General features: G+C 41.0%; 1 protein-coding gene across 1 annotated transcript; it reads right to left on the bottom strand.

The window, feature by feature from the left end:
- Positions 1-149: 149 nt before the first annotated feature.
- Positions 150-10,814, bottom strand: LOC117540581 (RNA polymerase II elongation factor ELL-like). The gene is made up of 12 exons (XM_034207349.1): positions 10,536-10,814; positions 8,361-8,405; positions 8,126-8,247; positions 6,128-6,291; positions 4,917-5,215; positions 4,195-4,319; positions 3,418-3,898; positions 3,245-3,332; positions 2,128-2,194; positions 1,734-1,905; positions 1,286-1,330; positions 150-1,168 (listed from the first exon to the last, which is right to left on the bottom strand). The coding sequence occupies exons 1-12, from the start codon at positions 10,668-10,670 to the stop codon at positions 1,064-1,066; spliced, it is 1,848 nt and encodes a 615-aa protein (XP_034063240.1). The 5' UTR covers positions 10,671-10,814; the 3' UTR covers positions 150-1,063.
- Between the last annotated feature and the right edge of the window lie 3,424 nt (positions 10,815-14,238).

The raw sequence follows: 14,238 nt of genomic DNA, 5'->3' as shown, positions 1-14,238 counted from the left end.
AAAAGCATGACATGGGACCTTTAAAGCATACACTTCAGTTAATTTACACCACTTCCTAATTATATTTCAATTGTTGGATTAATAACTGCATGATATGTCTGACAGTTCTTGTACAGGAATATCTGAAATAAGTAATAGATCATACAAAATGAATACAAATGAATTTATTTAAAAGTCTGACAACATTTCTCTATCCCATGCATGTTTAAAGCACAAAGCATGCAACCACATTCTCAGCATACAAGTAACAATGACTCTGTAACTTTCTGTACTTTGATCATTAAAACCAGTAGTCCTCCTGCGAGTTCCCTGAATCTTAAGTTAACACTGTGGTGAACATAATAGTCTCCAGCCCTCCAGGGAAGCCCAAGGATAACACCAGTGGAATACTATGAATCCAGTCTGGGATTAGAAACCATTTCAGGCACTGGCAATACTTTCAGGAGTGATTACAGGGAAGATCAGGCCTGAGGAGAACTGACACAACAACACTGACGCTGTCTCAGTTTACCCCACAGTACAGACGTCTTCTCGGGACGGTTCCCAGCTGGTTCTCTGTCTGGAAATCTACATTATGAAGTTATCATGCTTTCTTAAATGTTAAAGCTGACAGAACACAACACACACACACACATGGATTTAATTTACAAAAACACTATAGGAATATACATATTATTATTTTTTTATATTAGCACCTCATCTCCACATGAAGCCGATTGCATTTTTTAAATTGAGAACACAGTTGTAGCTTCAGGAGCTTTTATAAAACCTTTGTTACTCCTTCTGACCTTGGCAGTATTGGTTCACTGTAGTAGCAGCCCATTGATTGGATTCAAAGATTTCATCAATCTTGTAAGAAAAGATCTCATATTACAGTTATGCTCTTCTTATATTTCCACGTCTGTTCTGCACAAACGATCCCCATCCTCAGGGACATTTCCAGCAGGACTTCTGAAACTACGTTTAGCCGTGAAGGCCGCAGACCTCAGTCCTCTGCTTCAGCTCAGCGTTGTGAACCCGTCAGGATGATTGTTGTTCTCTCTGGAGTTCACCGGTCCAACAGTCAGAGCTGCTGCTGGTCGTACTCTGATATGAGCTTCTTGATGTGGGCCAGTTTGTTGTGTAGATATTCACAGCGAGTCTTGTCCTTGTTGTAGTTAGGGTTGGACTAAAAGGGAGAAAAATAATAAGGAAAATGTGTAAGTATTTAACAATGAAAAAGACGAGTGGAGTTCCTCAATGCAGCAAGATAGGGAAGATGTAGCTGCTTTCAAAGATGTGTTACCTTTTTAATTTTGCGATACTCCTGAAGAATTTGATTGCGAACCGTCTGCAAGAATGAATGAATTAGGCCTTATTATTTGTTTATGTTATGCAGCATTCACAAAAATATGAATATGATGGAAAACAAAACCTAAAATCATCTCTACAATAATTTCAAACCATTTAGTTCTGCGAAATGGCTTCACATATTAATTAAATGAGGTTGGAAATTCAATAATAACATTTGATAAATGTGAGAACAACACAGGAACACTTCAGGGTGTGATGTGCTCTGCAACAGAGATGATCAATTATCATTTTTATGAAATGAAGATTCGAACATGGAGAATATGCTTGCAAGTAATAAGAGTGTTTCTCAAACAAAATTTGAAGCAATTTGAAGCATGTAAACGCACTATCGTTTGACAGAGATCATACAATTAAGAGCTGCATTTCTTGTTGTTTTTTACCTTGTATTTATGCGTTCCGTGGTGTAGCTCTTTGAGCTGCGCGTCCAGCTCCATGAACTGCCGCGTCACTCCGTCAATACGAGCGTGGAGATCTCTGTACTCGCTGTACTCCGTGTTGAAGTCCTGCTTGTAGCTCTGTCTGCTGTCATGGCTGCAAATGGCTGTGTACGTCCTGTGCAGAGAACACAAAAGAGCGGGGATCAGACCGTACAGTACTCACCTACAGAATACTGTGCTTAAAGTCTGGTTTGAACTGCTAAACAATGTTGGTAATGAGATCATGGACAGAAAATCTCCTATACAACACTATAAACTACCTTTTTGATCTAGAAATTGTTTATTTGATCAAAGTAAGTAAAAGAGTAAAAGGTTTGTGTCTTGTTTGTGTACTTACAGTAAATAGTCTTCTGCATCATTGTCTTCTTGAAGCACACTAGATTGAAACAAAATGTCACTGGGCTCTGAAAGAAAAATGAAACAATGTCAAACATTGATTTTTTTTTTTGGGAGGAATTCTGACTTTTTTCTCCCAAAAAAAATGATTTGTTTTTGTTCAGAGGAAAAAGTCAGAATTCTGAGATTAAAGTCAGAATTCTGACTTTTTTCTCAGAGCAAAAAAAAAACATTAAAAAAATTAATGTGGCCCTAATCCTCTTCCGTAGAATATAACAATAGAGAGGCGAAGTCCCTCCCTTTCCGGGGGACCTCCATGGGACCTTATTTTGGAAAAATGATGTATTGAAGTCAAGAATGGAGAGAGAAAGATTATCTTTCGATTCCGTTTGAATTGTGCCACGAATTACACATATGATGTTTGTCAATTTAAAAGATAATTTTGCAAGTACATTTTTTTTAAACGTGTCGTAAAAATGTAAAGTAACACTTTTATTTGTGTGAAACCGCTCAATGAACTACATCTCCCGTCTCGCACCACACACCAAGACGGCCGTCACGTTGGCACATTTCACTTCTTTCTTTCTGAATGAGGCGGAAAGTATTAAAAGAGGTGAAAATCACTACAAGTCTGGGCGTGTTGAGAGCTGTACACACACAAAGTCGGTTCCGTAAGGGCCAGCATGCAGGACCGGCATTCTGGGATTTGTAGTCTTTCTAGTTGCGTATTTTTCATAGTCTTATATTTCAACAGTTTTACGACAAACTGTGACTTTTTTGACATGGAAATTATTTTTTAAGATTGACAAACATCATATGTGTAATTCGTGGCACAATTCAAACGGGATCGAAAGATAAGTTTTCTCTCCCCATTGACTTCAATACATAATTTTTCCGAAATAAGGTCCCATGGGTCGGAAGTAGATGGGCGGGACTTCACCTCTCTATAGAGCAGTTTGAATATGCAGTTCTAATGTGACTAAACACGGGAAGGGGACAGAAACATGAGTCGTTCTTCCAGTATTCGGACAGGATAGGAATAAGGTTTTTGCTCCGTCATGGGACAGGAGTTATTTTGTAAATAAATCCTCTACTAGTCGACAGCTAACAGCACTCACTTATGCGGTCCATGGACACTTTATCATTTGGATCCTCTGAGCTGTGATCCTTCCTCCTTCTCTTCTTGTCTCTCGTCTTATCCTTCTCCTTGACAAACAAACAAAAGCCCCAATTACTAATGGATCACGTGAAACAGAAAAGCCATAAACTAAATACAAAGTGGTTTCCTAACCTGATCGCTGTGCTTGTGTTTGCTCTTCTTCCTTTTGATGGTGTGTCTGTGCAGATCAGGCACCGTCAGAGGAGAGGGAGGGAGATCAGAGTTGGGTGGAGGGGAGTCTGCTGTGACTTTGGGTTCCTCCTGAAGAACCGGAGTTGGTTCTAGCCTCTCGGCCACTTCCCGCTGACAGGCTGCTGACAGAGAGTCTGAGAGCTTTTGAGGATCAAGAGAGTTCCTTTGCCCGCCATTCCCTGTCGCTTCTGTGACGTCTTTAAAAGCTGCTTGTTCTGACCGCCTCACTCTTGACTTGTCATCAGCTGTTTTGCAGGACAAGCGGGATATCCTGGGCTTCTTATTGGCCAAAGGGTCAGTGTATTCCTCTGGGAGGGAGGGTTTTGGGCGGCGCGCCGGGGAGGAGTTGGGGGTATCTCTGAGTGGACTGACCTGAGCCTCTGGGACGGAGAGGAGGTTCTGTTGTGGCTGAAATAGTCTCCTGCACAGAAATATAGAAGATGATAAATAAAGACAATAGACTACTTAAGACTACAATCATTTAGATTTGTTTATGGCATATTTAGTAAACTGTATATACATATTAGGTAAAATATGAATTATAACTTGTATCTTAATTCATGACATCTGTTTAATTGACATTGTGATATGGCCCTAGCCTGAACACTTTAAACTCTGTAGTCATTGCTCTCCGTCGTTGTGGGGCAGTATGATCCTCACAGTTCTTGATATGCTGCTACGATCTGAACATGGTGGTGTGCGTCTCTTTTGTGTTACCTGACAAGGATTCGTTTCAGCAGCTGCTGGTCTCCTGAGGTGTAGCCTGGCCAGTCCTTGTGCAGTTCCTTATACACAGCGTCCTTCAGCACAAATGTCTTGTCTCTAATGTTCAGCTGACCAACCTGCGTACAAATACACACAGAAACACAAGAATAGACCCAGTGAGAAAACACGTACTTTTCTTGATCCGTTTAAGTTTTCACGGTGACAGTGTTTGATCCCCATAATGTATAGCAGTGGTTCTCAAACTTTTTTCAATAATGTACCCCCTTTGAAAAAATTCAGCCAAGTACCCCCTGATCAGCACAAAAAAGATTGCTAGGGATAAAAAGCCTATATAAAGAGGTACAGTACAGCGCTGCACCATCAGTGTCTGATTTATTAAAACAACAACCTTGTAACTGAGAAACACTTAAAATGCTACATTTCAAATGTCAGAGCACCCCATTTATTGTTCCCATTTTATTATCCAGAATTACAGTAAACGTTTGAAGAAAGTAGTTAATCTACTATTAGTAGTTTATTTAAATGCATTAATTACGTTTTTTTAATTAACATAAAATAAACGTCACGTACCCCCTGCAGTACTCCAACGTACCCCTAGGGGTCCGCGTACCCCCATTTGAGAATCACTGATGTAGAGGATATGGTGGTCACAGTTATGTTATCTAACTGCTATACTTGATTTAGACCTCTATCTATCTAAAGGAATAAATTACCTCCATCAGCACAGAGTCCATCATGTCTTTGTCTCTGGCTGTCATTCCGTCTCTCTGCAGCCTCAAGATGAGCTCCGGCCTCTTAAAAGGCCTCAGGGCCAGCAGATGTGTGACTCTCTCCCTGAGCGGCCTCTCCTGCACGTCACCAACACTCTTCCTGTGTGAAGCACACTTCTTCGGCTTGGACACGGCAACTTGGACACGCCTCTTAATGTTGCCGAGGAGAGACTGGGGCGACTGTTGGGGTTTGGCCAGGCTGGCCAGCGCGGGATTCGGGGCTCGCACCGTCACCTTCTTACCTGCAAAAAGAGCAGGGAATCTCACATCAAAAGCAGCCTTTGCCATAAAAAAGCTCAAATATTCTGGTGCTTGTCTAAGGTTAAAAAAAGTGACTAGGTTGAACATAAATCCAGTTTTAAATGTGTGAAACCACAGCTTCAAAAGAGTGCTTTTAAAGCTACATCTGGCAGGATCAGACGCCTGAGGAAGAGGATTTAAAAGCGGGGTCGTATCTTTCCTGTGGCGGAAATCGTGGATAAAAAGAGAAACAACCTCGTTTCAGAAAACCCACATTCGGGTTACAAGCATTCACACAAGTCTCAGTGAGCAAAAGCTGCTATCTAATTTAGGAAATAACCACACAGTTGCACAAGCCTGTAGTGTTTGAGGAAGTGTTTTTTTGTACAAGCTTCCTCTGAATTGACAAAATCCTCAAATCCAGTGTGTGTATGTCTGAGTGCGTCACTGAAACAAGATGACGGTGCAAACATATCTGTTTAGAAGGAGTGGTTGGTGGCTAGAAGAAGTAAGCCAGCTGTGACGCGAAAAAAAACTAGATCACTGGTTTTATCATGTGGAGGTATATTTTGGTATACAGAATACAGCCTCTGTACGTATGTTTTTGGAAAAGTCTCAGTAAAATCACTGCATTATTTTAAATAACAATGTATACAAGGCTGTATATTAATGTGTGTGTTATTTAGAAATGTGGCAGAAAAAAAGGACAAACAGAAAATCAACACTGACAGTTACCATGTCACTGGTTACCACACATGTTTCTATGGCAACCAATGCAACATGGCTTTTTTTTTTGTTGGCTTTTATCAGCAGCACAGTACACATTTGTCTTCAGGCCATTCTTATTCCCAGCTGGAGTTATCTCTTGTATAACGGAGCAGATTGCACATGTGAGTGTTTCCTGTGTTTCCTACCCTGGAAGCGCCCCCCCCCCTGCTTGATGACGATGGCCCCGCGGCTGCGCGTCTCCTCCTCAGCCTGAGCCATGCTCTGCCGAGCCTTATCGTACGAGTCATCTGTAGCGTTCACTGTCATCTTTTTCTGAATCACCCCGAGACATGACAGCTCCTCGGCAGCACTGAGAGGAGGGAGGACAGCGGGTAAAGACAGCGATCTGACAGAGCGTTCAGGACTCATTCTACACGTTATATATTTCAAAATGATAAATCGTTTGAGTGTGAATATGTTTGATTGATGCATCCAGTTACTCTTCCATCAGCTGGTTTTCTCTACTACAAAATACATAGCATTTATGTGTAGTTTATTATTGTTTATCGAATGTGTCATTTTGGCAACAGCTCCGAAGCTTGCTGCTGCGTTTGTGTCAGCAGTCAAACTGGAGATGCAATGAATCATTTTTAAACTTGACACAAGTCTTGGCATTTATCAAAAACACGGCGCTGAATTTCCAGACTTCCTAGTCCTGTGCAGTCGGGACACCCAGGGTCTGACATTTAAAGAGTCTGACAGTTAGCAGCAGGGTGCCTTTCACACAGAAGGAGACATTTTATAAATATTGGAACTTATTCTGAGGCCAAGTTTACTATAGTGAGTAAACACATAACTACACTTAGGTCTTGAATTCAATACATAACCTCCATGTACCATAACATTATCGAGAGCAGTGGTTCTCAAACTTTTTTCAATCATGTACCGCCCTTGAAAAAAAAAAAAAAGCCAAGTACCCCCTGATCAGCACAAAAACTATTTGTTAGGGAAAAAAGCCTATAAAAGAGGTACAGTACAGCGCTGCACCATCAGTGTCTGATTTATTAAAACAACAAGCTTGTAACTGAGAAACATTTAAATGCTACATTTCAAATGTTTACAATCCATCACTAAATTCATGGCAAACCAATTTTAACATCATGCAATAACACTGAGACGACATTAGTTGCATTGAACTGATCTTTTTAATAAGTTGTACTTACAATGTAGTGAAACATGGGCTTGAGCTTCACTGAGGATCTTTGTCATGCTGACAGGGAGGCAAACTGCAGTTATTACACTTCGCGTTTTGAAACATGTGCAACTCTGTTAATATAAAACCCACACTGCTCAAACTTCCTTACTTTTCCTACAATTGGTATATTTATGTATTTATTTTGGGGCATGGGGAATGAAGAGAAAAATATATGAGCATTTTATGAGCATGGGATTTTGACCCCTGATTTAAATATGCATAATGCTGCGTTATACTTTGCGGCCACACGCCGTTGCCAAGCAACGCTTATTGTTTAGGTCCTTTGATAAGCAGGCAGTCATATCATTAACTAGAACTAGCTAGATCTGATAGATTTGGACATAAACGCGAGTGAAGTCTAACCGGACGCGAGAGAGAGATCAGAGATCAGATCAGCTGCTGCTGACGGAGAACACGCAGCTCTGCATGATCACAGCTCCGCCGCTGTGACGGACCGTTGAGTGGAGCAAAATTAAATACACTAAGAGTTAGACCTAACACACTTAGCTAGTTTATCTACTCTGGAACTAGCTAAACTAGTTATACATATATTTATTATTTACTGTCGGGTCACTTATTACAGGTTCAGCGAGCTGCACAAGACTGACGGGCTGTCAGGAGAGGGAGAGGAAAAGAGAGCACCCCGTTTATTGTTCCCATTTTATTATCCTTACTGTATTACTGTAAACCTTTGAATAAAGTAGTTCATCTACTATTAGTAGTTTGTTTAAATGCATTACTTATGTTTTTCATTAACATAAAATAAATCTCACGCACCCCCTGCAGTACTCCAACGTACCCCTAGGGGTCCGCGTACCCCCATTTGAGAACCACTGATCTAGAGCATCATTGCTTTGCACTTAAATCAAAATTGTGCACCTTTCCATCCATTCAACTGATGCGAAGTATTTTTGTTTGACTATATAAATGATTATTTGTTGTGTTTTACCCAGTGCGAAGCTGTTGGAAGCAGTCGAAGCTTCCATTGGGATTATCACGGGCGACGCTCGTCACGCCAAAGGTGAAGGTCCTGCAGTCGTCTTTGTTCTCCGAGCAGGGGACGGAGATTCTCTGCAACATGAAAGAGACAAAAACAGACAATTAGATTCAACGTCTTTCACATCTTCCTGCCAGAGAAGAAATGATTGATTTAACATGTCAACAGGTCAACCAGTTCATCCTACCCCTTTGCTGCCATTAAAACTGATGGTGGGACGGGAAGACCAACCCTGAAGAAAGAGACAAATCATTACATTTGATTCAATCACAAACACACACGATAACACACCAGAACATTTGATGCAAAACATACGACACGGAGGATGTTTCGTGCTCCTTCTTCCTTCATTGTGGTTTTATTACTGCTATTACTCAACCTGCGTACTTCTCTGACTGTAGACTGTGTTCTTCCTGTCTGAACATAGAGTACCAGACGACAGAGGTTGGTATAAAGGGTTATGAAGTCCACTCAGGTCATCAGATGATACCAATGCAAGGCTATCTATTTCCCAAAATGGTAATCTCTTCCCTTCACTGTGCAGAACTTACTGGAACATTTGTATGAAGGCCATTCATTGCTAAGTGGACTGAAGTGAGCATGAATGTAAAGGGAACTCTAAGTTTAGACATTTAAGACTGTTTAAATGTTTAAAGACATGAAATAAAAGTGGTGGCTCTAGAAGGAGCATTGCCTGAAGTTATAACATTTGAGTAAGTGTTGGTTGTGGCAGAACAGGGTTGTGAAGTTGGACACAAGCTGGAGGCTAGCTGATCAGGGCTACAATAGCCACAACTAGCATGTCTTACTGAACTGCATTGTGGGTAATGTAGGTGCAGTCTTGACAAGTCAAAACTAAACATCTCTGGTGAATGTTTGCTTCCTGACAAATTCAAAGCAACATTTGTGGAGTGCTCTTTCAGAAAAACCTTCAAAGAACTGTATTGACTCAGAGTGACTGAGAAAAGATACGCCTCTGTTGTTAACCTTTGTATTTTCACATATATTGATCAAGTGTATTGACTTGATCGGTGCACGACTGAGCCTTCGCCTTACACCAATTTGCAGTTCCACTTAGTTTATTCCTCCTAAGCACAGATACATTTATTTCATTTTGTAACCAAATCATACAATCTATTTGCTCAAATGAACTCCACAAGGCACCTCTTGGGATGCCTGGAGTATCCTGTAACCTCTGCATCATGTGCCAATTAAAAGAAATGCAGGTTTGATTTTATAAGAGGGCACTGGCAGAGGTCATTACGACCTGCTGCTCAAATGCAGCAGCTTGTCACATTAGAATATGGCGAACAGAGTGAAATATAACAGCCTGTCCTCTCTCACAGGGGAGAGTTAGCCTGCAGGAACCGGCACAAATGACGGTCCCAAAGTGACACGTTTGCAGTACAGATGGAAACTATGCGATGACTAGAATCTGATTAACCTTTCCAAGGGGAGGACATGTGAGTCCACCTGTTGATGAGTGCAGACAGTGAGGTGGCTGCCAGCACTCAGTTTAGCCTGGGTACATGTAGAGGTGTTTTTATTTTGTTGTCTCTGTGGTCAGGCCAAGTGGGTTATGAATAGCCACACTTAAAGCTAAATAAAGAAATTAGATATATGCACAGCAACAGTATTGTATGGATGTAAAACTCTGTGTTAGGTGTTTCCCCTTCCTCCCTGTGTCATAGTAATATTACAAAGCATGAAACGAGCAGTGTGGTTTTCATAATTCAACAGAATAAAAGGGTTGACGTTATTACTCAGGAGTTTCCTATCTGTGTAACAAGAATAGAGGAAGTGTGTGTGTGACTGTCCTTCCTGCAGTGTCTGATGCATTTATGATTAACTGGGTCATATGTTAGTATTTCAATCTGATCATCTGTTTCCCTGGGGCTACAATGAAGATAAACAGGCTGCAACTTTATTCATGTTTACAACAAAAATGGCTCCATTTCTCAAAAGCAATCAAAGCTACTTCTCCCTCCTTTCTCCCCCCCTAACAGCCTTGTTTCTTTCCCCCCCCCTACAGCCAGTTTCCTTTCTTCTCTCTCGCTCTCCCTCTCATGAACATTCATAATGCTTGTATACAGCAGCTTGTAACCACTTGGCCAGCAGCTTGTTGCCACCACAATGGGAAGCGTTTCCGCATAGCATTATGCAACATGTATTATTTCATAGCTTTAAAGGGGGGCATGTAGGAGACAACAGCCGAGGAATTGGTGAAGTTAGGCAGGAATGAACCCACCTTCCTCGCCTTTTTCCCCTTATAACTGTTTAAGTATGTTTCCCCTTGACTAAGTGGTTACAATATCACCAGTAACTGTACATTATTCGAGGAGAAGTTAAATAAATAACCTACCTTGCCGCTTTGAAAGGAGCAAATGGCTCTTGCCGCGCTGTCAGTGAGTTTTACATGAAAAACAGAGACGTTAGCGCCGTTGCTCAGTTTACCGCTGGATAAACCGTAACACTGGTTCTCCTTTAGAGCTGACATCCCGCCACACACTCCCCCCTATCAGACTTATTCCGGACCAAACAAATGCCACATAAACAAACAAACATTGACGACAGGATCCAGAGAGAAAGGGTTGAGCAGGTCCGTGTGGCTGCTCCTCCGCCGCGCGCTATTCTGGAGTAGATCGCGTTACGTCATGACGGATGAGCGGATTTCATTGGCCCAGAGACATAGATAAACCATGACGTAGGACCAACGTAAACACTTCGCTTTATGTGCCTCCCCTTTCACTATGCTAATTGACTTTCCTTCACTCCTCTGTCTGGTCATTCATATTTATTTATGTATTAAACAATACAAAACACGTTCATAAAAATAAAATGTATTTATTTATGCCCCCCTGCGATGTTAATTGTCTCTCTTTCACATGAAGACAATTTATTGTGCAGGTCAATCATCTTTCTTTATGTTTGTAAAACACATAAAACAATAAAATAAATATTATAAAAAAGATATTTCACTGGATTTGTAATATTTTCCTCTGAGGTTGTTGATGAAAAATATTGCATAGAAATACTGAAATACTGTAATACTGAAGTAAACATTGGAGCACATGATACAATCCTTTATTTTTTATTTGTTATTAATGATTTTTTAATTTGTTTATATTTAAATATAAATCAAATGACTGACTTTGAAAAATACTTTCAATTGCTGAAGAAACCTGTTTTCCTGGTCTCATACAAACTCAGAGTCTGTATTTTTTGTACTCTGACCATTTTGAATCAAAGTTAATGAATTAAGTCGGATTTATTTATTAAATAAGTAGCTCAGTGCTTTGCAGAGAACAAAAGACATGAAGAATGAAAAATAGACATAACAAGCACATCACATTTTCTCTTTATGCATTTGACATTGGTGCGTATGATTTGGAAATTCATTGTGTGTGTCTCCTCCGTCTCTCTCTGCCAGTGTTTGAACACAGACGGTGGGCACAAGTCAGATGAGAACCGTTCAAAGCTGACATATATCAAAGGGCCTCGGAGTCTTTGTAGCTCACAGTCTGCAACAGGTGACATTTAGGCTTAAAACCATTTATAACTTTGAACAGTGGCTGTGGGGCCCAACCTCCCCTCCACCCAGCAGGAGGGGGGAGACGGATCAGGAGAGAGGAAGGACAGAGGGTCACAGACAGAGGGAGAAGATGAAAGTTAGTATCCTCTCACTTTATGTTCTGCAGTTTGCTGCAGGCCAGCAACATGAGGACGCTTCATACAAGAGCGGGGTTCAAAAAAAAAGGATAACGTGAAATAATGGCACCATCTGAATAAACAATCTACTTGTTTGTAGAAGAGGAACAGATAACAAAGCACTGAAGAGAGAGCGTTAAGGTGAGTTTAACATTCACTATCCATACTGTCAATGTGTTTGCATCTGTTCAATACTGTATGCCATGTACATTTCAATGTTTCAAGCATTCTTAATGAGATCAGCAACCTTGACTTTAATTGAAATAACTTGAATCAATACCAGCCTACACTGATGTTCATATTTCTTTCATTTGTTGATCTTATTAACGGATACATAAAGAGATAATGAGGACTTTAGTTTGTTTGAACACATCATGTTTTCTTAATATTTATTTTCTTTTGTTGAAGGCTTAAAAACTGATAAAAGATTATGATCAGGAGACTATGATTATTATAATTAAATGTGGTTTACATGTTTTGCTGTTGTCATTTGAACATTGAATCTGACTTCCCTTTACCCTCCAGGCCATGGGAGACCCCCTGTCCGACTGCAGCCCCCTCATCAGTGCAGCAGCCTCCTGTAAGCTGCGTCTGGTCCGCCTGCTGGTGGAGGGGGGGGCTCAGGTCAACAGGCAAAACCCCAAAGGAGAGACCCCGCTCCTGGCTGCCTGTAAGGCCCTGAGAGGGGAGCCTGGTGGGCCTGAGACGGTGAAACTCCTCTCCTACCTGCTGCAGAACAAGGTCAGTCAACTTTCAACTTAGAATACTGCGTAAATGCAATCTATGGAATTCAAGTTTTCACACTTGCTCTACAGTTAATTGATTTAGATATATTTCTGATGCATAATAAATGTGTCCCAGCAGTAGGGAGAGGAGGTACTTATGCATTGTAAACAGCTTTCTGATTATCCCAGTTCTGCTTCTGTCCTCGATCCACCTCTTCAAAACATTTCAGAAATGTCTTCTGCTGGAGAACACAACACATCTGAGGGAAGATGCTTATTGAATAGGTTCACATGGAGGATTGTGCATTAGACTGTCTAATACAAAGTTCTCACTAATCAATGACAAATCAGATTTCATTAAAAAAAAGTGAGCTGAACGTGTATTCATAAGCAAATGATATACAACATTGACACTTAATTTCCTAGCAAACAAAATTGAAAGACACCAAATTCACACTGGGTTAATGGTCATGACTTATTGATTGTTGACTGATACCAACTGTAATCCTTTGAGCCAATCAGGCAGAGCCGAACGCCCAGGACCGGGCCGGACGCACCGCTCTGATGTACGCCTGCATGGAGCGGGCAGGAGCTCAGGTGGCCTCCACCCTGCTGGCTGCAGGAGCCGACCCCAGCATGGAGGATCACTCCGGGGCCTCAGCACTGGTGTATGCCGTCAACGCACAGCACCAACCCACACTGAAGGTCAGAACAGCTGGGGGACATAGGAAAGATTGATTTGTTTATGTTGGAGAAGGATGTGTTTATTGAAACAGAGAGGCAGAGAAACTCAGCATTTACATACTTACAAATACCACAATGTAAAGACACCACTATAGGTAAAGGTCCTGCATTAAAGAAATGTACCATATTATTTTTTAACTATGTAAGGATATACATAATGTATCTAATAAGGTTTGTTGTTATTTATGTAGTAATTTCTTGGGAGCGTTTTTAATGGTGTTGCCTGTCATAAGGGTGCTGATTTTTTAGGTACAAACAATGCATAATACGTTATAATTTGTTTATGTAATCTTAACTTGAAAAGGAACGAGTAAACATACTAGATGTCTCAATAATCATACTCTCTACAGATTTGACTCTTTTCAGATAATTAAATCCGTTCAAATCTGAGCCTTGATACTGATATTACCAAGTATTACGAATACAATAAAGCTTTAGTAAGCAGCACTATCAAATCTGTGTATTGCAGGTTTTGATGGATGCCTGCCGGGCGAGGGGTCGTGACATCATCATCATCACCACACAGGTGAATGTGAATGGAGGCCCGGTGACCAGGCGTTTCCTGAACGTTACACCGTCTCCTGACTCCTCGCCGGTGTCCTGCATGTCCCCGTCTGACATCATCCTCAAGACGGGCTCCCCCAACTCACCCGAGGGAGAAAACATCTTCAACTTCAGAGGAACTGGTGGTGAGTAATGCGGAGTGTTTTTCAATAGAAAGTACACATTACCCACACAACTGACTGTGTACTTGGTATATAGAGAAAAGCAGACATTTCATTAGAAAATCTTAGACCAAAACATGCAAAACCCCACAAAAAAGTGCTGATAATCTATATTTACATGAACAACTCCACCTGAGGATAAATAGCCCTGTGTAATCCTCAT

Source organism: Gymnodraco acuticeps, unplaced genomic scaffold (genome assembly GCF_902827175.1).
Source record: "Gymnodraco acuticeps unplaced genomic scaffold, fGymAcu1.1, whole genome shotgun sequence".
NCBI lineage: Eukaryota > Metazoa > Chordata > Actinopteri > Perciformes > Bathydraconidae > Gymnodraco > Gymnodraco acuticeps.
Note: the sequence above shows the minus strand (reverse complement) of the source record. Positions and strands in the feature narration are given on the sequence as shown.

What these genes read in the sequence shown, in the direction of transcription:
- LOC117540581 (XM_034207349.1), bottom strand. Translation starts at nt 10,670, where the DNA reads ATGTCAGCTCTAAAGGAGAACCAGTGTTACGGTTTATCCAGCGGTAAA. An exon ending in GCTCCTTTCAAAGCGGCAAG is followed by an intron (nt 8,406 to 10,535) that starts GTAGGTTATTTA and finishes CTCTTTCTTCAG; the next exon opens with GGTTGGTCTTCCCGTCCCAC. An exon ending in TTCCAACAGCTTCGCACTGG is followed by an intron (nt 6,292 to 8,125) that starts GTAAAACACAAC and finishes CCCTCCTCTCAG; the next exon opens with TGCTGCCGAGGAGCTGTCAT.